The sequence below is a fragment of the Lithobates pipiens genome, unplaced genomic scaffold (assembly GCF_037356315.1).
Source record: "Lithobates pipiens isolate NorthernLeopardFrog02 unplaced genomic scaffold, aLitPip1_a1.2 Scaffold_4, whole genome shotgun sequence".
NCBI classification, from domain to species: Eukaryota; Metazoa; Chordata; class Amphibia; order Anura; family Ranidae; genus Lithobates; species Lithobates pipiens.
The window spans coordinates 1,654,350-1,680,763 of record NW_027507852.1 but is presented as its reverse complement, the minus strand read 5'-3'; the positions used below and the strand labels follow the sequence as shown (position 1 = coordinate 1,680,763).

At 45.7% G+C, this 26,414-nt stretch overlaps 1 protein-coding gene across 1 annotated transcript in view; it reads left to right on the top strand.

Moving 5' to 3' along the window:
- The window catches only part of LOC143956661 (uncharacterized), an 82,820-nt gene extending 56,922 nt beyond the window's left edge, over nt 1–25,898 (top strand). Inside the window, exons 11-12 of the mRNA XM_077466848.1 lie at nt 2,927–2,958; nt 24,102–25,898. Coding sequence (XP_077322974.1) covers nt 2,927–2,958; nt 24,102–24,410 — 341 coding nt within the window. The 3' untranslated portion in view covers nt 24,411–25,898. The remainder of the gene's footprint in view (nt 1–2,926; nt 2,959–24,101) is intronic.
- Nucleotides 25,899–26,414: the final 516 nt, after the last annotated feature.

Sequence of the window (26,414 nt, the reverse complement as noted above, 5' to 3'; positions counted from 1 at the left end):
TCTATAAAAGACACCTGTCCACAGAAGCAATCAATCAGATTGCAATCTGAGTACATAGGTTCAGCAAAATAAGTCATAGTAAGGTAGCAGGTCACTCTAAATAGACTGAAAGCAGGCAGGAAGAAGGAACCAGACCAGACAATCTAGGAAACAGAGTACGTAATACAGAAACAGGAACTTGGCAATGGCAAGGTTAACCAGGATTACATAGCTGAAATTAACAGCAACACAAAACAAGTATATCTGAAAACTACAGTGGGCAGCTAGCGTATGAGTTCTGGTGCACTTATAAAAAAAAAACCAGAATGGATCAATCAGTATGCATGAATTTGGCCACATCACTGCATATGCACAGCTCATGGTTAGGGATAAATAGGGCAGATATACTTTTTCAAGGGGCAAATTCAATTGCAGGAGATTGAGCAACCAGAAACACACTAGCACAAGGATCCAGGGAGGATAAAAGGAACAGCTGCAACAGCAATAAGTGGCCTCCAGGACTCAGGGTATGGTGGCAGGAGCAACACCATGAAACAGAACAGTCAACAGAAGGAAACAGTCAGAAAAGCCCTTTTGCATTACAGATATATTTGGGGAGCCGGGTCATTGAATCTTGACATGCATACAGTTTTTTGGGGGGGAAACACATCCAGATTACATTAGTTTTTCTATGCTTTTAATAGGAAGGTCTTCCAAACTAAATATTTACCTAGAATATATTTTAAAATGGAATGTTATTCAATGTGTAGTTGTGGGACAAAAATTATGTAACTTCAAGGGTAGAAGTTTGAATAATACTTTGTAGTCACAACTGAGGAGAGAGATAAGCCTATCAATCCAGTAGAATTATCATGGTAACATCACATGAGTGGTTCTGATGCAAAGGCTTCATTATACATCTTAACTAGTGTTGGTCAAACCTGTTAAGATATTATGTTTCTGCTAAACTTCTATTGGCAGAGCCATAGGACCCAGGGTATTATTAGTTGCCAAAGCTATAAGAGTATCTTTCACCTCTAGATTAGTAGGGCTTCTAAGAGAGAAAGAGTCTGATATATCCCTAACAAAATGTAGGACCAAGTGAAGATATGGAATTATGCACCAAGACAAAATAAAAGGTTGATCTTAGACAGGCATCTATGGCATGGAGCAGTGTGTCTGACTGAAGGAGCTCTGTGATGGGGGGACTCTGATGTGATGGAGGGAACGCATGTATAGGGGGCCTCTGTTGTATAGGGGGGACACTGATGTAATGGTGAGATGGGGGCTTCTGATGCAAAGGTAATTTCATCAAGGCGGTTTTGTGCATCGTCCCAGGCTTAGGCATCCCATTGACCAATATTTAAGTTTTTTACATCTTAGGCCGCGTACACACGAGAGGATTGTCCGTCCAACTTAGTTTCAGCGGACAGTCCGCTCGTGTGTGGGCTTCAGCGGACTTTTTCAGCGGACAGTCTGGCGGACTAAGTCTTTCGGAATTTCCGTAATATTGTCCGTCCAACTGTGGTTTCAGCGGACAGTCCGCTCGTGAGTAGGCTAGTTCGACGGACTAAGTATGGCGCATGCTCAGAAAGGATTTACACGGCGAAAGGTAGCATTGCAGTGTATTGGATGTCGTATTTCTAGTCCCGTCGTACGAGCTGTACACGTCATCGCGCAAGCTTTCGGCGGACTGTCTGTTCATCGTGTGTGGTCAAGTCCGTTCATTCGAAAGTAGGACAGACTGTCTGTCGGATTGTCTGACGGACTTAGTTGGACGGACAATCCTCTCGTGTGTACGCGGCCTTAGACAGAGGTGCCTCAAGATCTTTCATACTTTTAAAAGGTGCGGCAACTCCAAAAAAGTTGAGGAATGTTGGGATAGAGAATAACATATATCCTAGAGTCTAGTTAAAGCACCAAGAAATAAAGTTCATATGATAACATATGTTTAATCCATAAAGCTTTACACACTACATTTTCACAGATTCCATTGGACTCTGCTATTACTTTTAAAAATAGGTATTCTCATCCTTGTGGGTTAGCTCTGTGAATTGAGTATCCAGACAAACCATGAATACATCAGCATATTCAGTTACAAACTCATTAATTACTTAGAGTGGACTTTCATCCTCCTAATAAAGATTCCGCCTCTCCACCCCTCCTCCCTTCCTTTGCAGGAATAGGGATTTTTTTTCTTTTTGTTTACGTCTTTTTTATTGAAAGTCTGCTCAGCCCCCTTCGCCTCAGGCAAATGACGCACACACTGCCCGATGTGCCTCCTGTTATATGTACATCACATACCTCAGGAGGCATAGCCTTTCATTAAAGAACAGGAAGAGGAGATTGGCCTATCGTCACGTCATCAAGAGGCCTGCTTGCTGTACCCGGAACAGCCGGTAGGCCTCTCAATGACACGCTTACTGGAGCGCTGAGCTGTGGAGGGGCGGGGAGAGGTCATCTCAGTGGCTCACTGAGATGCTGAGACTGCCATCAATCAAGACAGCTGGCGGATCCAGGCTTGGAAGTCGGGATGACGTGCTGCCTCAACTGATGGCAGTGACGTCAGTGGAGAGCAGTCTGAAACTAATTACACTCCTGTGACCTATAGAAGTTCAGCCTAAAAAGCCGAGGCTGGAGTTCTCCTTTAAAATTTTAGCAGCAATGAAAACCTGAAAATGCTTGTTTTTTTGTAAATATTAAGTAGCACTTGAAGTGAGAAATGCAGACATGTAGCATTAGACAAGCTGTTATAACCACCCCCACTTTTTATTAAAATTATTTGGAAGTGGCTTATCCAATCTAAATGATTAATTACTAAACTGTACTTGATTTAATCATTTATTTTCTGGCTGTTAAATTACATATGTACATATGTCTGTGTCTTGGTACAGTCTTCAGTGTTCAGTCTATACACTGACAAAAACATTTGTATTTTCTCTGTCAGGTAATAAAGCAAAGCCTGTGAACGCACCACTGGTAAGTTTATACATTCTTTGTTGTCACAATACTGTATATATTTGTACAAATGTGTACTACATATATATGTTTTTTTAACAGCAATCACAATTCTTTATAACCGTATAACCGTAAGGTAAACAATATAATTTTAATTACAGCTGTCACTTTATGCCCTGCAGTTGGGATAGATCAAACTTTATTGAAGCTGCTATAGACATTATTGCATATTATGGGACTGTCATCAGTATCTTTGTGTAGCGCTACCCCCGTAGAAGTTGTTAGTAATTTTGGGTCCTCTGCTCTCTCTAGTCCTAGGCAAGGCATCACCCTTTCTGACACCACCAGAATACATTGTCTGGGTCCCAGCAGACATACAAGAATTGCACACACTGCACTTTAAAAGATATGCAGACTGTATTGGCAGGTTAACAAATACAACAGCAGATTAGTACATCAGCAACAATGCACATAAGTATAACAGTAACAGATAAAGCGTACCCAAAAGAGGTTCCTATAGAGTCATACGCAGCTTTTACTGCAGTGATAGGAGCGTAAACAATGCCCCAACATATGAGAGACTACGCTTCAGGTGATCGAAAAGGATTATAAAAATATGTAACAGGCTAAGTCACTTGGGAGCTCTCAAGCAAAGGGGCTAGGCTTAGGCCTTCAAGTTTTAAACTCAGTAACAGCAATCCAGCTCTTCCCTCAGGATTGATGTGACTCAGAAAAGTTTCTATGGTGAACTTCTGCTGGCAAAGTTGGGGCCCTTTAAAACCGCTGATGCGCAGAATGGTGAAGATGGGTGGTGGTGGTCAACAGCAGTCTAGTGTGAAGTCAGGCTCAGTAGGTGTGTAGATGTTAGGTCTGGGCTCAGCCCTCCCTTCTCAGTGCTCAGGTTGCTCAGCTGTCGGTTAATGGCCAGCACTCATCGTTCCACAGTGGCTCAACTGGTGATCATTTCCTGCTCGTCAGCCAGCCCCTTCTGGCTATTTAAACTGCCTAGTTAATTTATTCACCTTCGCCTTGGTCAAACCTATCTGGAAATTCTCTGCTCTGTTCCTGTTAAAGACTGACATCCCTTCTGGTTCCTGATCCTTTTTTCCACCTTGACTATGCTGGTCTCTGGCTTCCTGATTTACTGGCTTGTTTTGAAAACCCGCTTTGGTTACCGAACTCTGGCTAGATTTTGACTATGTTTATTATATGTACCATTTTTACTGTTATATTAAAAGGTTTGATGTTCACTGCATTTTCTGTCTCTGTCTGATTCATGGTCTGATTCATGGTTCCTGACAGTAGACGAAGATCATGAATTCAGAAGATGCAGACAATCCACCTAGTGGTAATATTTTTTCCAGATTGGATGAGCAGGACCACCGCATGGATCAGTTTGCCCCAGTGCTCCTGATTTGCACACCTGGATCCTCCCACTGTGGCTGTTCCGGTACAACATGTGGGGCAGGTCGGCTCTACTGCTGCTCCAGTGTCTGTACAGGCACCCGCCTCAAATAGTAACTGTGTAAGAGGTATGTCTGGTTCTGCTTCTTCTTCCCAAGCAATTGGGGGCAATCCAGTTCAATGCAGAGGGTTTCTCAACCAGGTTGGGATATAGTTTGAGATGCTGCCCCAGGCGTTCCCCACAGACAAAAGCAAAGTAGGTTTTATTATTTCTTTGCTTTCTGGTAGAGCCTTGGCCTGGGCAAACCCTCTATGGGAGATGCAAAAACCCATCATCCTGAGTTACCCTGAGTTTGTGGCTTCCTGTAAAAGGGTATTTGATGTTCTTGCACGCTCCAATTCTGCTGCCAAGAGCCTCCTGGCCATCAAACAGAGAACTGTTTCTGATTACACCATTAAGTTCCATAGTCTGGCAGCAGAGGTCGCTTGGAACAATGAGGCCCTCGTGGCTTCTTTTTCTCATGGTCTCTCGGATAACATCAACGATGAGATAGCAGCTCGAGATTTCATCTGCAAATCCTCGTCTCCTGCTGTTCCTGGTTTCTTCTTTGTGAAGAAGAAGAGCGGTGAACTGAGACCTTGTATAGATTATACCCGAGACCTACCTACGGAGCTGGAGAAGTTGATAAAATTTACCATTTTCATTGACTCCAGACTCAGAGAGAGACCTTCTTTTGCCTCCCTCATATCCCATGCCTCATGGTACCGAGTCCGCCTAGAGCTTAAGCAGTTGGGCTTCACACATCTCTCTGCTGAGGAGAAGGCCTTTAGGAGGAGGAAGAGATTGTGCCTTTATTGTGGTCAGGCAGGTCACGTTATGAAATCTTGTCCTACCCGACTGAGAAACACTTGCACCTGAGGTCCTGTATGAGACAGAACTTAGGTGGCATTGTTATGTCCCCAGTTATCCTAAAGGATAAGCCTTTAGTTCCGGTTACCCTTTCTTGGTCTGAGTCGTCCATTGACATAAGCTCTAATCGACTCTGGGGCTGCAGGCCTGTTCATAGATAGAGCCTTTGTGTCTAAGCACTGGATTCCGCTGCTGCTTCGTGCCACTCCACTTAGCTTTGAGGCTATTGATGGGAGACCTCTACAGCCTGCCCATGTGACTCATGAGACTGCTCTATTGACCGTGGCCGTAGGGGCTCTTCACCATGAGATAATCCAATTTATATTTATTACCTCAACCCATTAACCGGTGGTTATTGGTTATCTTTGATTACAGAAGCACAACCCCTCTTTTGATTGGCTTTTTGCTGAGGTTCTTTCCTGGTCACTACAATTCAGTAAGACATGTGTTCAGAAAGTAGCCAACGTCTTGTGCATCTCTTCATTCTCCTCACTACCGTGCATTTGGCAATGTCTTTGACAAAGGTCAAGCCGATAATTTGTCTCCATACCAGTTGTATGATTGCGCAATTGAAAAAGAAGAGTAGAGAACTAGGAACTTTGATTATATAAGTATCAATTATAGGGGTCTCAATCAGCACTGTCGCACTTTGAATGACAATTGCCCGGTCATGCTACACTGTACCCAAATGAAATTTTTATCATTTTTTTCCCACAAATAGAGCTTTCTTTTGGTGGTATTTGATCACCTCTACGAAAATTTGGAAAAAAAATATGTTTTTTTTGTTTCAGTTTCAAAACTTTGTAAATAAGTACATTTTCTCCTTCACTGATGGGCACTGATGGGGCTACACTGATGGGCACTTATAAGGCGGCACTGATGGGCACCAATGATGTGGCATCAATGAAGTGGCACTGATGAGGTGGCATTGATGGACACTGATATGTGGCACTGATATGTGGCACTGATAGGTGGCACTGATAGGCGGCACTGATGGGTGGCACTGATGGGCAACACGGATGGGCACTGATAGGTTGCACAAATTGGCACTGATAGCTGGCACGGATTGGCATGGATGGGCGGCACAGATGGGCATGGATAGGCGGCACAGATGGGTATGGGTGGGCACTGATAGGTGGCACGGATGGGCACTGATAGGTGGCACAGGTGGGCACTGATAGGCGGCACAGGTGGGCACTCATAGGCGGCACAGGTGGGCACTCATAGGTGGCATTGGTGTTATACTGTACTAATGGATGCCAATCAGTGCCAAACAATAATGCATGCCAATCAGTGATGCCCATTGTGGGCACTGATTGGCATCCATTATGGGCACTGATTGGCATCCATTGTTTCACTGACTGGCATCCCTGGTGGTCTAGGGAGGATTACCTTTATCTGGGCATCCCTGGTGGTCTGGTGGCGTCCCTGGTGGTCCAGTGTGGGCATCCTCGGGGTGGGGGGGTTGTGCTGATAATCGATCAGCACAGACCCCCCCCTGTCAGAGGAGCAGCCGATCGGCTCTCCTCTACTCGCGTCTGACAGACGCGAGTGAGGAAAAGCCGATCACCGGCTCTTCCTATTTACACTGTGATCAGCCGTGATTGGACACGGCTGATCACATGGTAAAGAGTCTCCGTTGGAGACTCTTTACCGAGATCGTAGTTGCCGGGTGTCAGACTGACACCCCGCAACAACGATCGCCGCAATGCACGCCCCCGGGGGAGCGCAGCGGCTCATAATCCTGATCACGTCATATGAGGTCCGATCAGGATTATGCAACCACTTTGCCACCGTCAATTGCCTATAGTGGTTAAGAACGCGTATCTGATTCCATTGATTACGGAAATATTTAACGGCCTCAAGAGAGCAACGGTTTTCACGAAGCTCGATCTGAGAGGGGCATACAATCTAGTGAGGATCAAGGAGGGTGACGAATGAAAAACTGCATTCAATACTAGGACAGCACATTATGAATACCTCATAATTCCATTTGGTCTTTGTAGCGCTCCCACAGTTTTTTAGGAATTCATCAACGATGTCTTCCGAGATATGTTGCAGCAATGTTTAGTGGTTTATGGGCTTTTTTTCTATCAAGCTTCAATTACATTCTTACCCGGTACTAAGAATGTAAGGGCTAATGCATTGTCGCAACAATTTTCCTCCACTTCCAAGATGGAGTTGGTTCCTGTTCCTGTGAACGTATTCCAAACGTATTCTGCCTACTGTTTGTAGCAGTCTCACTTTACCTTTGGGTGAGAGAATTCTTGTCACTCAGATCCATTCTCCTCCTGAGAAACCTTGTGACCGCTGCTTTGGCGCGGAGAGCCTCCGCACTGCTTTGCTCCAAATTTACTGTTCCCCCAAAACAGCTGGCCGCCCAGGGAAGAATCAACTAATTTGGGCTATTTCTCAACAATTCTGGTGGCCTAGTCTCCACACAGATGTAGCCACCTTCGTAGCTGCTTGTTCCGTGTGTGCTCAGATTAAGTCACTACGACACCTTCCAGTGGGACTCCTACAAGCCATACCCAATGGAGAAAGGCCTTGGACCCACTTGTCTATGGATTTTATTGTGGAGTTAAACAAATCCCAGGGCAGCACAGTTATTCTTATTGTGGTTGACCGGTTCTCAAAAATGTCATTGTATTCCACTTAAGAAGTTGCTCACATCCAAAGAACTGCCATTCGTTTTTGATTACATGACAAAAGATTCAAAGTTATCATCTCGGACAGGGGTAGCTATATCTGCATATCACCCGCAGTCCAATGGGGCCACAGAATGAACCAACCAAGCCTTGGCGCAGTTATTCCATTGCTATATTTCTGACCACCATAACAACTGGTCAGACCTTTTACCTTGGGCAGAGTTTGCTCACAATAGTGCTGTCAATACTGCTTCCTGATTGTCTCAGTTTATTTTGAATTATGTTTTCCAACCATCCATGTAGCCTGACTCATTTGTTCCTCAAAGAATTCCTGCATTAAAGGAGCATCTCGGTGGTCTTCGTTCCACTTGGGTACAGGTCCAAGAATGAACGAATGAATGAATAACTTTTATAGCGATACATATGCAAACTAAATCGCCTCAGGGCGCGTTTGCTGCCAGTGTCTGGGTCTTCAGAAGAGATGGGTCTTGAGCTTCTTCCTGAAGGCCAGATGGCTTTCTTCTGAGCGGATGTCCACGGGTAGAGCGTTCTATAGCCGTGGTCCTTGGAATGCGAACCTTCGTTAGCCTTTTAATTTATAACAGGTCTTGGGGATGTGGAGGAGGTTCTGGTTAGTTGACCGGAGAGGGCGACCTGGGGTGTAGTGCTTTATTTTGTCGCAGAGGTATTGCAGGGCTTTTTCTTGTGTACATTTGTGAGTGAGGCAGAGGGTCTTAAATGTAACCTGGTCCTTCACAGCTAGCCAATGAATGGTCCTCAGGGACGGGGTGATTGATTCCCAGGATTTTTTTCCAGTTACCAGTCGGGCTGCTGTGTTCTGGATGGTTTGTAGACGAGAATTTGGTATTTTTTAAAGTCCTAGGTAGAGGGAATTTGTGTAGTCGAGTTGGGAATTGATGATTGTTCCAACTACTGCTGCTGTATCTCCTTCCGGGATGAAGGGGATGAGTCTACGCAATAAGCAAAGAAGGTAGTGGGATCCACTGACTACTGATCCTATTTGTGCATCCATCATCATGTTTGAGACAAAGATGACTCCAAGGATTTTGGCTTCAGTGCTGGGGGTTTTGGGTTGTCCGAGGATGGTGAGTGGTGTGGACATCGTGCCAGGGTTTTTTCAGTTTGCAGTGAGAATATCCGTTGAGTTTAAGGAAGCTCTCCATCATACAATCGTCGATCAATGAGAGTTTTCCAGTGCTTGGTATTGGTCTTTTTTGTTGGTGATGCGTAGGTAGCGTTAGATAAAGTAGGTCCTGGTTGCTGATGATTTTGAGGATGGAGATAGATGTTAAAGAGCACGGGCAACAGGGGTGATCCTTGAGGGACTCCGCATGTAATTTTTCGTGTTTCCGAAGTGAAAGCTCCTAGTTTCACTTTCTGAAGCGGTTCTCTAGGAAGGATGTGAACCAGGGTAAGTCTGGGTCTGCAGCTCCAGCTACTTCTGTGAGACGAGTGGGCAGGATTTGTGCTGCTTCGAGGTTGTCATCCCAGATTTTGAGGAGTGCAGTTTCTGTTCGTGGCCAGGGTGGAAACCAGATTGTAATGGGTCCAAGAGTTTATGGGTGTCCAGGTGGAGTTGTAGCTGTTGTACTACTGCTTTCTCAATAATTTTGGAGATGGTGTTGAGGCGTGTGACAGGTCTGCTGTTGTTTGGGTCTTTGGGATCGAGGTTAGGCTTCTTTAGGAGGGGTTTGATTATGCCTTGCATGAGGGAGGTGATGATTCCTTCTATTAAATGACTGGTTTATGAGGTATGTTATGATGGGTGCCAAGATGTCGGTACATTTGTTCAGAAGTTTTGTGATAATAATGTCGTTAGGCTCTGGCCGAATGGTGTTACTTGCTATGTTATTTCCCGAATGGTTGTGATTTTGTCAATGAAAAATCAGATAACTCATTGCAGAATTCTTGTGTTTTGTTTGCTGGAGACTTTAAACAGGTGGGGTTCATAGTCTGGGCGACTAGTTTGAAGGGTACTCGAGGGCGGTTTATAGCTTTTGAGATGGTTTTGGAGAAATGTTCTTTTTTTGCTATGAAGATGGCTTTGTGGTATCTTGTGGTAAGTGATTTGTAATTTGGGTGGCTTTCCATTGTTGGGTTCCCTCTCCATGCTCCTTCAGCTCTTCTGTGCTCTTGTTTCAGTAAGAGAGTCATTGAACCAACCTGAATTGTTTTTGCGGGTGGGTGCGCTGCGTATTGGTGCGACTATGTCTGCTGTCTGTAATAATGCTGTGTTAAGGGAGTTGAGTGTGTCTTCAGAGTCCTTGCAATGTTGGGGAGAGGGTCTGGCTGTCATATCGAAACCTTACTTTATTGGGCCTTTCCGTATTCTCCATAAGATAAACCCAGTGGCTTAAGTGTTAGATCTTCCTTTTAATATACATTTTTCAAATGTATTCCATGTCTCCTTATCAAAACTTTTGGTGTGCAACTGCTTCACCACCTCGGTACCATGTCGTCGCCTGGTTCAGGTTAAGAAGTATGAGATACAATCAATCATTGACACTCGTAGGTTTCATGGGAGCATACAGGACCTGGTTCATTGGAAAGGGTACGGTCCGGAGGAGCGCTCTTGGGTCTCATCCTTGGACATGCATAGTAGTCCATTATGCTTTGCCTTTGCAGGGAATGAAGGAGGAAGTAAACGCATCAGGGTTTACTTCCTCTTTAAAGCTGTCCAGCTCACTTCACCTCTGCCTTCACCTTGGTCACATCACAAGAAACTATCTCCTGCGGTTCTGTTTAAAGACTGGCTTGCTGACATCCCTTCTGGCTCCTTATCCTGCTTGCTGTTGCTCTACTTGGATCCCTGACTTCTGGCCTGGCTGACTATCCGATCTGGTTATTGAACTCTGGCCTGGCTGACTATTCTATCCGGTTACTGGAATACGCTTTTTCTATTTACTTTTTTATTTTTATTTAATAAACAAGTGTGATTTAATTGTACTTCTGTCTTGGTCCGATTCATGGTTTCTGACAGTAGGCGAAAGCCATGAATTCAGAAGATACAGTCAATCCACTTGTTGGTAATATTTTTTCCAGATTGGATGAGCAAGATCACCGCATGGATCAGTTTGCCATGGCATTACAAACGCTCCTGAGTTGCACGGCTCACCTGGAATCCCCCACGGTGGCTGCTCCAGTACAACCTGAGTCGCAGGCTGTCCCCGCTGCTGCGCCAGTCTCTGTGCAGGCACCTGCCTCGAGTATTACCTCTATAAGAGGTATGTCTGGTTCTGCTCCACTTCCCCAGTGATTTGGGGGTGATCCAGTTCAATGCAGAGGGTTTCTCAATCAGGTTGAGATATACTTCAAGATGCTGCCCCAGGCGTTTCCCACGGACAGAAGCAGAGTAGGTTTCGTGATATCTTTACTTTCTAAGAGAGCCTTGGCCTGGGCTAACCCTCTATGGGAGATGCAAAAACCTGTTGTCTTGAGTTACCCCCGGTTTGTGGCCTCCTTTAAAGGGGTATTTGACGTTTCTGCACGTTCCGCTTCTGCTGCCTCATGTCCATCAAACAGAGTACAAGAACTGTTGCCGACTACGCCATTGAATTCCGTACTCTGGCAGCAGAGGCTGCTTGGAACGATGAGGCCCTCGTGGCTGCTTTTTCTCATGGTCTCTCGGATTCCATCAACGATGAGATAGCAGCTCGAGATTTCATCTGCAAATCCTCGTCTCCTGCTGTTCCTGGTTTCTTCTTTGTGAAGAAGAAGAGCGGTGAACTGAGACCTTGTATAAATTATAGGGGTCTCAATCGTGTCACGATTAAGAATGCCTACCCGATTCCATTGATTACAGAGTTATTTGACCGCCTCAAGGGAGCAACAGTTTTCATGAAGCTTGACTTGAGAGGGGCATCAATCTTGTGCGCATTAAGGAGGGAGATGAGTGGAAAACTGCATTTAATACCAGAACAGGCCATTATGAATAGCTGGTAATGCCTTTTGGCCTTTGTAATGCCCCAGCAGTTTTCCAGGAATTTATTAACAATGTCCTTCCGAGATTTGTTGCAGTTATGTGTGGTGGTTTATCTCGATGATATCCTCATATTTTCCAAGTCCCTGGAGAGCCACCACACAGATGTCTGTCGTGTGCTTCAGAAACTAAGAGAGAACAATCTCTATTGTAACCTGGAGAAGTTCGAGTTACATTGTAAACAGGTTACATTCCTGGGCTATGTCATTTCCACTGCTGGTTTTTCGATGGACCCAGAGAAACTTTTGGCAGTCCTACAGTGGCCTCGACCCGTGGGTTTACATCCTTTGCAGCATTTCCTGGGTTTTGCCAACTACTATCAGAAGTTTATTCGTAACTTCTCGTCTCTGGTCAAGCCCCTGACTGATATGACCAGAAAGGACGGTAACCCACAGAGTTGGTCTCCGGAGTCCATTAAGGCCTTTGAGACTCTCAAGGCTACCTTTGTTTCTGCTCCTGTGTTGGCACATCCTGATCCTACGTTGCCTTTTATCCTAGAAGTTGATGCTTCTAAAAATGGAGTTGGCGCCCTTCTGTCTCAACGTCCTACCTCTGAGAGCGCTATGCATCCGTGTGGCTACTTTTCCAAGAAATTGTCACCTGCTGAGTGCAATTATGAGATTGGTGACAGAGAGCTGTTGGCGATCATTTTAGCCCTGAAAGAATGGAGACATCTCCTTGAAGGTACCACTGTGCCTGTTCTTATTCTTACTGACCATAAGAATCTTACATTCTTGTCTGAAGCTAAGCGACTCTCTCCCAGAAGGGCGCAATGGGCTCTTTTCTTGTCAAGCTTTAATTACATTGTCTCATTCTTACCCAGTACTAAGAATGTAAGGGCTGATGCCTTGTCACGACAATTTTCCTCCACTTCCAAGTCGTAGTCGGTTCCGGTTGCTATGATTCCTCCTGATCATATCTTGGCTACGGTTCGCACCAGTCTTACTTCTCCTTTGGGTGACAAAATTCTTGCTGCTCAGGTCCATGCTCCTCCTGAGAAACCTTGTGACCGCTGCTTTGTCCCAGAGAGTCTCCGTACTGCTGTGCTCCAGACTTGCCATTCTCCCAAGGCAACTGGCCATCCTGGGAAGAATCAACTCATTTGGGCCATTTCCCAACAATTCTGGTGGCCTAGTCTATGGGCTGATGTTACTGCCTTCATAGCTGCCTGTCCCGTGTGTGCTCAGAGTAAGACTCCACGACACCTTCCAGTCAGCCTCCTATGACCCATGCCCAATGGAGAGAGGCCCTGGACTCACCTGTCAATGGATTTCATTGTGGAGTTGACCAACTCCCAAGGCAACACTGTTATCCTTATGGTGGTTGACCGGTTCTCAAAGATGTGTCATTGTATTCCACTTAAGAAGTTGCCTACCTCTAAGGAACTGGCTTCCATTTTTGCTCGGGAGATCTTTCGCTTACATGGGCTACCCAAGGTGATTGTCTCGGACAGGGGCAGTCAGTTTGTCTCCCGGTTCTGGCGAGCCTTTTGTGCACAGTTGGGAATCCAGCTTGTGTTCTCTTCTGCATATCACCCGCAGTCTAATGGGGCCGCAGAACAAGCCAATCAGTCCTTGGAGCAATTCCTACGTTGCTATATTTCTGACCACCATAACAAATGATCAGACCTATTACCATGGGCAAAGATTTCTCACAACAGTGCCTTGAATTCTGCCTCCCGATTGTCTCCATTTATAGAGAATTATGGTTTCCAACCTTCCATGTTGCCTGACTCGTTTGTTACGCAGAGTATTCCTGCGTTAGAGGAGCATCTCTGTGGTCTTCGTTCCACTTGGTTACAAGTCCAGGAGGCTTTGCATCATGCTAATGATAGGTACAGGCTCCATGCTGACCGCAGACGCCTGCCTGCGCCTTCCTACCAGGTTTGGCTGTCATCTCGCAACCTCCAACTTTGTGTTCCCTCACTGAAGTTTGCACCTCGGTTTATTGGGCCTTTCGGTATCCTTCGCAGGATTAACCCAGTGGCTTACACGTTGGACCTTCTTCCTAGTATACGCATCTCAAATGTGTTTCATGTCTCCTTATTGAAACCGTTGGTCTTTAACCGATTTATCATCTCGGTGCCACGCCCTCACCCTATTCAGGTTGAGAACCATGAGGAGTATGAGGTACAATCCATTGTTGACTCCCGTAGGTTCCGTGGGCGCATACAGTACCTGGTGCATTGGAAGGGGTACGGTCCGGAGGAACACTCCTGGGTTTCATCCTCTGACATACATGCCCCTGTCCTCCTCCGCTAGTTCCATAGATGGTTTCCCCTCAAGCCCGGTGGCCCTTCAAGGGAGAGGGGTCATTGAGGACGGGGTACTGTCAGGGCTGGCTCAGCCCTTCCTTCTCTGGGCTGGCTGCTCAGCTGTTGGCTAATTGCCAGCTCCCATCTCTCTCCACAGTTACCAGCTGTTCCTGATCATGCTCGTCTGACCTGCCTACTTAAAGCTGTCCAGCTCACTTCACCTCTGCCTTCGCCTTGGTCACATCACAAGACATGACTTCTGGCCTGGCTGACTACCCGATCTGGTTATTGAACTCTATGCTTTGAATACGCTTTTTCTATTTACCTTTTTATTTTTATTTAATAAACAAGTGTGATTTAATTGTACTTCTGTCTCGGTCGGATTCATGGTTTCTGACAGTTGCTCAGCTGTCGGTTAATTGCCAGCACTCATCGTTCCACAGTGGCTCCTCTGGTGATCATTTCCTGCTCATCAGTCAGCCCTTTCTGGCTATTTAAACTGGCTAAACTGGCTATTTAAACTGACTGGTTAATTTCTTCCATGCCTTTGCCTTGGTTAAACTTATCTGGAGATTCTCTGCTGTGTTCCTGTTAAAGACTTGCCTGACTGACCTCCCTTTCTGGTTCCTGATCCTATTTGCCACCTCCGACTATGCTGATCTCTGGCTTCCTGATGTACTGGCTTGTTCTGACTACCCACTTTGGTTATGTTTTGAGAGCACAACTCTCTCACTCCTACTCAGTTGGTGTGCTTTCCCCAAGTGCCCGGCTTCTTCATGGCCTTTTACTTTTATATGGTCCCTCCTGCTCCCAGGTGCTTATGGACCTTGTAGTTGCAGCCCACAAACATCTGTACAGTAGTTAGAATCCTTCTTCAAGACTACATCTCTCAGGCTACTCCTGGCAATCTGTAATCCAGTCACAGTTAGGCAAAACTAATTGGCAACACCATCTTGTGGACAAATAAGGTTCTGCAATTCAGTAACAGTGGCCAGTGTTACACTTGCTTCACTGGGAAATAAGTAACTGACACAAAACAATCAGTGTTCCATAAAAAAAACATATGTACACACTTGTTTCTGGTCCAAGATTCATAAAATAATAAACAAAACAAAAATCATGGCAGAAATTCCAGATAGCCTCAAAAAACTATAGCTTAGGGCAGCAGGGCTGCTATTACGGGCATATATCTAACCACACATTAAGCTAATTCCAGTAGTACATTCCAGTAACACATTCACTTGTTTAAAGGAGGAATCCAGCCTGAGCTTTTTAGGCTGGGCTTCTCCTCTGGGTCACAGGAGTGCAATTTGTTTTGCACTCCTGTGACCCGTTTTTAGTCTGAAGTCCGCTCTCCGCTGACGTCACCAAGATCAGTCGAGGCAGCGCATCATCGCGACTTCCGAAGTCTGAATCCGCCAGCTGCCTTGAATGACAATGAGCCTGGATGAGCAGAGAGGAGAGATCCTGACTGACAGTCAGCAGCTCTCCTCTTGGGAGGTGAGAGAACCGAGCCATCAGCGGTGTTCGTTGGCTCGGTTCTCAGTGCAGAGACACTGGGGGACAGCTGCAGCATCATTCTGATGCTGCATCCACCTAGGTAATATAGCATGAATAGCAAAAAAAAAAAAAAAAAAAAGGAAAACATACTTCTCTTTTAATAAAATATTACAGTTTATCACCCTACCTGCAAGTACCATATGACCTCTTGCTTTTCTTGTATTGTTTGCCCATTTTTGTTGGTGGAATATTGTACACACAGTTCCCCCTTTCTGGGTCTGCACATCTAACTGATAACAGAATAAGGTGACAATGTCCCTGCTCTTCTAGTTATTGGTTCAATGAGCACTAATGCAAAGGGGGCAAACTGTTTCTTTCAAGCTTTCTGCTCCTAGCCTCTTTATGTCTGTTTCTATGAAAGCTAATTTTGATAATGTGATTAGGGATGAGCCAAACACCCCCCGGTTCGGTTCGCACCAGAACTTTCGAACGGACCCCAAATTCGTACGAACATTAGAACCCCATTGAAGTCTATGGGACTCGAACGTTCGAAATTAAAAGTGCTAATTTTAACGGCTAATATGCAAGATACTGTCCTAAAAAGGGTTTGGGGACCTGGTTCCTGCCCCAGGGGACATGGGTCAATGCAAAAAAAAGTTTTAAAAACGGCCGTTTTGGCGGAGCACTGATTTTAATGACGATTAAAGTGGAAAAAAAAGTGAAATATTCCTTTAAATATGGTGCATGGGAGGTGTCTGTAGTATGCCTGTGAAGTGCCACGTGTTTCCCGTGTTTAGAACAGTCCCTGCACAAAATTACATTTAACGGAAATAACGTCATTTAAAACTGCTTGCGGTTTTAATGTTATATCTGGTTCCTGCAATATGGTTGAAAATCATTGAGAAAAATGGCATGGGTAGCCCTCCCTGCCCATTACCAGCCCCTTTGGGTCTTGTACGCATATTAAGGGGAACCCCGTACCCATATTAAAAAAAGGAAATGCGTGTGGCCCCCAGGCCCTATATACTCAGAACAGCAGTATACAGGCGGTGCAAACAAGACAGGGACTGTGTAGGTTTGTTGTGTTAAGTTGAATCTGTTTGTAATTTTCAACTGGTACATTTTTAAAGTGTAGCTGCAGTAAAAAAAAAATTTTTTAAGCTTTTTGGAAAACATAGGGAAGGGTTATCACCCCTGTATAATTTGTTTTGTCGTCCATCTTTTTTCATCTCACTTGCTGTTGTCTCCTTCCGTTTGCAAGTAGGAGATGTTTGTAAGTTGGATGTTTGAAAGTAGGGGCCTGCCCTATATGCTCTGCAGAAATGGCGGAACAAGATGTTGGTTTTGCCACAACATTGTAAGCCCTCAAAGTGACTCTTGCTGGGCGCTGGAGCGCTCTGCTGTGAACGATTATATCAAGAATTGTAATTACATGCCATTGTTGAACAGTGGTAGAAAAATTGACCTTTGGTGGTTGTGGTGCTGGTGCCACAACACTATAAGTCCTCACAGTTACTCTGGGTGGGCACAGGAATGGGCCCTCCTGTGAAATATTATATCAAGAATTGTAATTACATGTCCCTGTTAAACAGGGGCAGAAAAATTGGGCCTTTGGTGCTGGTGCCATGACACTGCAACCTCTCCCATATACTCTAGTTTTATTGCAGGAATTAGCCCTGCTGCAAAGCATTGCATCAAAAATTGTAATTAAACGCCCCTGTTAAACAGGGGCAGAAAAATCGGGCCTTAGGCACTGGTGCTGGTGCCACGACACTGCAACCTCTCCCATATACTCTTGTTTTATTGCAGGAATTAGCCCTGCTGCAAAGCATTGCATCAAAAATTGTAATTAAACGCCCCTGTTGAACAGGGGCAGAAAAATTGGGCCCTAGGCACTGGTGCTGGTGCCACGACACTGCAACCTCTCCCATATGCTCTTGTTTTATTGCAGGAATTAGCCCTGCTGCAAAGCATTGCATCAAAAATTGTAATTAAACGCCCCTGTTAAACAGGGGCAGAAAAATTGGGCCTTAGGCACTGGTACTGGTGCCACGACACTGCAACCTCTCCCATATACTCTTGTTTTATTGCAGGAATTAGCCCTGCTGCAAAGCATTGCATCAAAAATTGTACTTAAACGCCCCTGTTAAACAGGGGCAGAAAAATTGGGCCTTAGGCACTGGTGCTGGTGCCACCACACTGCAACCTCTCCCATATACTCTAGTTTTATTGCAGGAATTAGCCCTGCTGCAAAGCATTGCATCAAAAATTGTAATTAAACGCCCCTGTTAAACAGGGGCAGAAAAATTGGGCTTTATGCACTGGTGCTGGTGCCATGACACTGCAACCTCTCCCATATACTCTAGTTGTATTGCAGGAATTAGCCCTGCTGCAAAGCATTGCATCAAAAATTGTACTTAAACGCCCCTGTTAAACAGGGGCAGAAAAATTGGGCCTTAGGCACTGGTGCTGGTGCCACGACACTGCAACCTCTCCCATATACTCTAGTTTTATTGCAGGAATTAGCCCTGCTGCAAAGCATTGCATCAAAAATTGTAATTAAACGCCCCTGTTAAACAGGGGCAGAAAAATTGGGCTGATGGCATCACCCAGAAACAGAAATGTTCTTCCAACATATCATCGGAGGAGGAAGAGGATAGACAATTAACATAACAGGACAGTCACTCAGCATCAGCATAGGCAGTCTTGAAGGGATGTGATATTTCAAAAAAAATTATTCGGTTACATCAGCTTCAGGTGCTTGGTAGCTGTGGGTGATCCAAGACTGATTCATCTTGATGAAGGTCAGTCGATCAACTGATTCGGTAGACAGCCGCACCCTGTGATCGGTAACAAAGCCACCAGCAGCACTGAAGGTGCGTTCCGAAAGAACGCTGGATGCAGGACAGGCCAGTAGCTCAATTGCATACTGTGCAAGCTCTGGCCAGTGATCCATCCTCAAGACCCAGTAAGCCAGAGGATTTGAAGTGGGAAAGGTGTCCAAGTCTGACCTTGCCCCTAGGTATTCCTGCACCATGTAAATCAGACGCTGGCGATGGTTGCTGGAACCGATCATACCTTGGGGCTGCGGACTAAAAAATTGTCTGAAAGCATCAGTCAGACGGCCACCTTCTCCACCGCTCCTTCTGACCGATGCCTCAGCAACACGTTGTCCAGGACCAGGAGTTTGTAACCTCCCAGTCTCTGAGAACGCGTTGCACAGACCTTTCTGCAAGGCCTCCCGGAGATGTCTCATCCTCTGCTCCCTCTGCGATGGCAAGATAAGGTCGGCAACCTTACCCTTGTACCGTGGATCAAGGAGAGTGGCCAGCCAGTAATGGTCCCTCTCCTTGATCCGAAGAATACGAGGATCCTTCCGCAGGCTTTGCAGGATCAGGGAGGCCATGCAGCGTAGGTTAGCTGAGGCATTCAGTCCGGAGTCCTCTGGGTCACTAAGGACAACATGATCCGCAGCTACCTCCTCCCAGCCACGTACAAGTCCACGAGTTTCTTGGGACTGTAAATCATCCCTACAAGACTGCTGCTGCTGCTGCTGATGCTGAGTGCCAGCCTCCACCTCCATGCTGACACAATCATCCTCCTCCTCCTCTTCCTCCTCCTCATCCTCTTCCTGTGTGATGGGTGGCACAGCAGGAACACTGTCTGGATAAAGGGGGCCTTGAGAGGCAAGGAAGTCCTCCTCTTCCTGCCTCTGTTCTGCCTCAAGTGCCCTGTCCATTATTCCACGCAGCGTATGCTCCAAGAGGTGAACAAGAGGTACAGTGTCACTGATGCATGCACTGTCACTGCTCACCATCCTTGTGGCCTCCTCAAACGGTGACAGGACAGTGCATGCATCCCTGATCATGCCCCACTGGCGTGGTGAGAAAAATCCGAGCTCCCCTGACCCTGTCCTGGTGCCGTAGTCACACAGGTACTCATTGATGGCCCTCTGCTGCGTGTGCAGCCGCTGCAGCATGGCCAACGTTGAGTTCCACCTGGTGGGCATGTCACATATAAGGCGGTTCTTGGGCAGGTTCAACTCCTTTTGGAGCTCAGCCAGCCGAGCACAGGCATTAAATGATCGGCGGAAATGCACACAGACTTTCCTGGCCTGCTTCAGGACATCCTGTAAGCTGGGGTACCTGCCCAAGAACCGCTGCACCACCAGGTTAAGGACGTGAGCTACACAGGGCACATGGGTCAGTTGTCCCTGTCGGAGGGCGGAGAGGAGGTTGGTGCCATTGTCGCAAACCACCATTCCTGGCTTAAGCTGGCGTGGCGTCAACCACCTCTCGGCCTGCCCCTGCAGAGCTGACAAAACATCCGCCCCAGTGTGGCTCCTGTCCCCCAAACAAACCAGCGCAAGCACGGCATGGCATCGTTTTGCCTGCGTACTTGCATAGCCCCTGGAACACCTATGGAGCACCGCTGGTTCTGAGGACAGAGCACTGGAAGAGGCCATGGAGGAAGAAGAAGAGGAGGGGGTGGAGGAGAGAGGTGTGTCACAACCAATAGTAGCATTTTGGAGGCGTGGTGGCGGAACAACCTCCAACACTACTGCACCTTGTCCTGCATCCTTCCCAGCAGCCAGAAGAGTGACCCAATGGGCCGTGAAAGACAGGTAACGTCCCTGTCCATGCCTGCTGGACCATGAGTCAGCGGTAATATGCACCTTACCGCTGACCGCCCTGTCCAGCGAGGCAAGGACATTGCCTTCCACATGCCGGTAGAGAGCCGGAATCGCCTTCCGTGAGAAAAAGTGGCGTTTGGGGACCTGCCACTGAGGAACCGCACATTGTACAAACTCACGGAAGGGGGTCGAGTCTACCAACTGAAAAGGCAGCAGTTGAAGTGCTAGCAATTTAGCCAAGCTAGCATTCAACCGCTGGGCATGTGGATGGCTGGGAGTGAACTTCTTTCGCCGGTCCAGCAGCTGGGGCAGGGACATTTGCCTGCTATAATCGGACGTGGGTGTACTGCTAGCAGAGTGCCTGGAAGCACTTGGCTGTGACACACCTAATTCTACACCTTCATTCCTCTCAGAGCAGGTTTCAGAGAGTGGGGTTGGAGATGCCAGCTGATGAGGAGCAAGGAGAGGGCTGCTTTGTTCTTTGGTGTGGGTCTTTGAGGTACGCTTGCCAACGAGCTGCATGGCAGGTCAACATATGTCTGGTCAAGCATGTGGTGCCCAAGCGGCTGATGTTTTGGCCACGCAAGATACGCTTGAGACATATGTTGCAAATAGCAGCGGTGCGATCTGATGCACTCGTCTCAAAAAAGGCCCACACCAAAGAACTTTTAGCATAACGTGCAGAGGCAACGCCCTGCACAGGCAGAGCTCTGCGGTGTGATTCAGTCAGCATGCTGCCCCTAAGCTGGCCCCCGGAGGGCATCCTGCCTCGTTGGACATGTGCCTCCTCCTCCTCCTCCTCCTCCTCTCTCCTACCAGGCACCCACGTGGAGTCAGTGCCCTCATCATCCTCTCCCTCTTCATCGCTGTAGCAAACCTGGCAGTATGCTGCAGCTTGTGGAACATGACTGCCAGATTTCTGTCCTTCTTGAGCATCCCCTCTCTCTGCATTCACGCTACTGCCTTCCTCTAGCTGAGTGTCATCATCAGAGGCTACAAAACACTGGACATCCTCCTGGAGCATGTACCCAACACTGTGTGAGGAAGTGAGGAAGTAAACCCATCAGCAATGGTCTGGGGCTTAAGTGCTTAAGTGGTTAAAGGGGTTGTAAAGGTAAGTGTTTTTTTACCTTAATGCATCCTATGTATTAAGGTGAAAAAACACTTGGCCCTCAGCCCCCCCCCCCCTCCAATTTTACTTACCTGAACCCTGGAATTTGTCCTACGGGAACACGCAGTCTCTTGGCTGGGAGTTCTTGGCTGTTGATTCGATAGATTGATAGCAGTGCAACCATTGGCTCCCGCTGCTGTCAATCAGATCCAATGACGCGGCTGCTTGGGGGGGTGGGGCCGAGTCCTGCATTCAGCATCTATGAACGCCGAATGCTGGACTCGGGAGCACGCCCACAAGGTAACCCCCCCCCCCCAGAGAGTGTTTCTCCCAGGGGGTTATCTAGTGCAGGGAGGAGCCGAGAGAGCCACCGAGGGACCCCAGAAGATGAGGAACCGGGCAACTCTGTGCAAAATGAGCTGCACAGTGGAGGCAAGTATGATATGTTTGTTATTTAAAAAAATAATAATAATAAATTAATTTTAGTGTCACTTTAAGCTTTGCCAATAAAAAGATGGAAGCTGATTTCTATGCACAGCTGCAGCACAGTTATACCCCTAGGTATTTTTGCTTGCACGTGTTTGACTGATTAAAGTTAGCAGAGCTAAGTTACTTATTCACTAAACTCTGGGGGAAAATCCTCTTGCCAAGTAAAAATTTCCTTTCAAAATGAACAGCCTATATGCTTTTATTAAATAAGTCGCTAAATGTCTATTGCCTAATGCATTTGCACTTTGCTTTTTAACTGCATTAAATTAAGTCAGATAAAACTCAAAGCAACACTTACCATCTTCTACTTTTCTACAAAGCTTAACAATCACATTCAGGAAGTAAGTGGTCAGAATGAAAAAAGAAGTAGCAGCTTTGGTCAAAGCTATTCTCTTTAGGCTGTAGATAAAATCAGTCTTGGTATCATTTTCTATTTGCATACAGTGTACATGACCTTCCTGTTAGCTTCCTTATATAAAAAAAAGTTCCTCATGACATTATTACATAATTATGTATATTTGTAAATCTAGTTCATATGCATTCATAGACTATATTTGAGGTAAATAAAGCTGGGGTTATAGGGCTGAAGAGAAGAAGCAGTACTTTAGACCCCTTTTACTCCGAGGGCATTTTGCAGGCGTTAAAATAGCGCCTGCAATCCGCCCTCAAACAGCTGCACCATTGCTGAGGGCTTTCACACCAGAGCGGTGCGCTGGCAGGACGTCAGGAAAAGTCCTGCCAGCAGCTTCTTTGGAGCGGTGAAGGAGCAGTGTGTTTACCGCTATTGTGGCGCATTGCGGGCAGTTTTAACCCCTTTTTCGGCCTCTAGCGGGGGTTAAAAGTGACCCGCTAGCGGACGAAATGCGTCAGAATTTCTGACAGTAAAATGTCAGTAAAAATAGCAGCGTTTCACCGCCAATGCTATGGGCGGTGCAGTGTGAAAGGGGTCTTACTTTTCAGCATATATCCATTTGATGGTCACTAAAAGGCATTGAGAGAAAATGATGGGAGCTGCCTAATTTCAAGGCACTAACAGTAAGTCTGTGCATAGCTAATTCAACAAAAAGATGCAGTTTTTCAGTTTTGTGGATTTTGATTGTATAGCTCCCAACTGTCCCTGATTTTGAGGGACTGTCCCTGATTTTGAGCAATTTCCCTCTGTCCCTCATTCCTCCTCATTTGTCCCTGATTTTGGTCCGATCTATATAGTTGTATATAAAATGCACTTTTTATCTATCAAAAAGTGTTTCCCAGTGTTAAATCTTTCATCTGATTTCTAAGTTGCTTCATTTGTAAATTCCAAAAGCCAATATAAAGAAATAGAAGTGGTAAAAAAAGCACTTGTGGATTTAACCATCTTGTTTTTTGTACAATTCTCCTTTAAGGGGGCGTGGCAAGGGGTGTGTCCTATGCCTGCATACTTTTGTTGCTTGGTGTCCCTCATCCCAATCTCAAAAAGTTGGGAGTTATGTGATTGGTGTAATCAGCCATTAGTATGTATCTCAGGCACAGGGTGGCATTTGAATTTGATCTGCCAGGTTTGCCAGCATTATGCAGCCATGTGGGTTCCTTTTTTCCTTTTGTATTAAAGTGGTTGTAAACCCTTACAAACCACTTTGACTTATAGGTAAGCCTAGATTAAGGCTTACCTGTAGGTCCACGAAATAACTCCTAAATCTATTTAGGAGATATTTACAAAAAGACAGCCACAGCTGTCTACGGCGCATGCGCCGTAGACAGCGGCGCGCAGGCGCACTGGGCAGGCCGCAGATCGCGGCGATATGTCGCGAGTGTCGGCTCCCATGCGCATGCGCGGGAGTGATGTCATCGCTGCTCCGGCGAATCACAGGGCCAGAGCAGCGAGACCCGGAAGTCACTCCGGGATCCATGGCAGCGGCGGACGTGAAGACGGAGGACCGCTTTGGGGGCTTCGTTCTCAGGTAAGTTATTCATAATGAGCTAGTATGCTATGCATACTAGCTCATTATGCCTTTGCCTTGCAGGTTGCTTTTTTCTTTTTTTTTTTTCCCCCATGGGTTTACAACCACTTTAATTGTGTGATAAAGGTAACATGGAGGTGTAAGGGGTCTTCTTGGGGGATTGTTTTTTTTTTTCTTTTTTTTTTCTTTTTTTTGCAGATGGAGCCCTTATTGGCTAGAAATAATAACTGCATTTTGGTCTCTTTACATAAAATGCATTCTTTGCTTCTTTTTAGTGGGCGAATAATGACATCTCTCATACAAAGAAATCAAAGAGGACATATAAAGAAACTGAAATTGATATGTCTGCACCCATGTATTCAGAATTAGACCAGTCTCCACCTCTAATGAAACTGTCATCGGCACCTTCAGCTTCTTTGGGATCCTTGGCTCATTTTAAACCTTCAGCTGTACCTGTATACTCTACTGTGCAGGCTGTTAGCCCTTTGCCTTGTGTATACTCTACCCTGCTGCCACAAAAACCTTTTCAGAAATCTTGTCCAACACTTTTGCAACCAGAAAATGCATCTTCCTCTGTAAACTGATTATAATGTATGCAACTGATCAAATGCATGTTGATTTTTACATCCGGTTTTAGGGTTTGGGAAAAAAAACTGCATGGACTGCACAGAATGTATTTAGCTAATTTAAAGTGCAAGTTTAATTGAGCTGAGAGTAACAGAATTATGAATAGAGGCATACTCATTATGCAGCATGTGCTTTAATCACTTTCAGAACGGACCATTTTGCTGGCTTAAGACCAGACCACTTTTTGCGTTTCGGCACTGTGTCGCTTTAACTGACAATTGCACGGCTGTGCGACGTGGCTCCCAAACAAAATTGATGTCCTTTTTTCCCCACAAATAGAGCTTTATTTTGGTGGTATTTTATCACCTCTGCGGTTTTTATTTTTTGCGCTATAAACAAAAATAGAGTGAAAATTTTGAAAAAAACGCATTATTTTTTACTTTTTGTTATAATAAATATCCCCCCAAAAATATCTAAAAAACATTGTTTTTCCTCAGTTTAGGCCGATGCGTATTCTTCTACATATTTTTGGTAAAAAAAAATCACAATAAGCGATTATTGATTGGTTTGCGCAAAAGCTATAGCGTTTACAAAATAGGGGATAGTTTTATGGCATTTTTATTAATATTTTTTTTTTACTAGTAATGGTGGCGATCAGCGATTTTTATTGTGACTGCGACATTATGGCAGACACATCGGACATTTTTGACACATTTTTGGGACCATTGTCATTTATACAGCAATCAGTGCTATACAAATGCACTGATTCCTGTGTATATGACACTGGCAGTGAAGGGGTTAACCAGAGGGTGGCAGTGTAGGGGTTAAGTGTTCCTAGGGGCGTGTTACTAACTGTGGGGGGCTGGGCTTTGTGTTAGTGAAACTAATCTCTGCTCCAATCACCTGGAGCAGAGATCAGCATCACTTGTTGCTAGCCAGAATGTGGAGATGCTGTTTACAACGGCATCTCCTCGTTCAGCCTCCCCGTGAGACGATCACGGGTATCCCCGAGGTGATTGAGTCCGCGGGACCCGCGACCGGACTCACGGGGGTCCCGACCGGCGCGCACGCGATGGCAGGGCGGCAAATAGTAATGGACGTACCTGTATGCCAATATGCCTGCCCGTGCCATTCTGCCAATGTACATCGGTGTGGGAAGTGGTTAATATGCTTAACACCAACCATTCAGAGTTGGGTGTTATTAGCCTTTAAATGGAATGTAAGATGGTTTTGCATATATTTTCTTTTTTGTTAAAACAAAAATGTAAAATGTTGATTATAGAATTGAGCTGAACACCCCCCGGTTCAGTTCACGGCAGAGTTCTTGCACATCACAAATGTTTGGAACCGAACCGCAAACCCTATTAAATTATTGTTATTGGCCATAAAAAGGAAATGGGGGGCTGGGTACTGCCTGGGGCATCAATGCAAAAAATTTTTTTAAACAGAGCAGTGATGTTAATGATGCTTAAAGTGAAACAATAAAAATAAAAAATTCCATTAAACGTAGTGCCTGAGTCTGCCTGTAAAGTGGTGCATTTATACCATGTATAGAGCCCAATTGACATTTACAAAGAAAAAAATAAATACATTTTAATTGACGGAAATTACAATACTATTTCTGGCAATACTGAGTGGCTTTTTTTTTTTTTTACATTTTTGTATTGCCGGAAATAGTATTGTATTTCCAGCAATTTAAATGCAGGTTTTTTTGGGGTCTGGTATGGATTTTAAGGGGAATCCATACCAGACCCAAGCATGCAGCCCAGCAGGTCAGATGCTGGGTCGGTGAAGTCACAAGGTGGGCAGTGCCAACAGGTGGGGCTGCCCCTTACCTATTTAAGAACTGTCAAGATGCAGAACAGGCATTCAGTGGTTTTCCTTTGCTGTGGGTGGAGCATTTTTTGTTTTTTTTCCGGATCTGGTGGTGCAGCAGGCAACGTAATTGATGATGGATTTACATCGGGGGGCATTGTTTTTTATTGTTTTTTTAAATAAAGGAATTGTCAATAGCTGCCTCC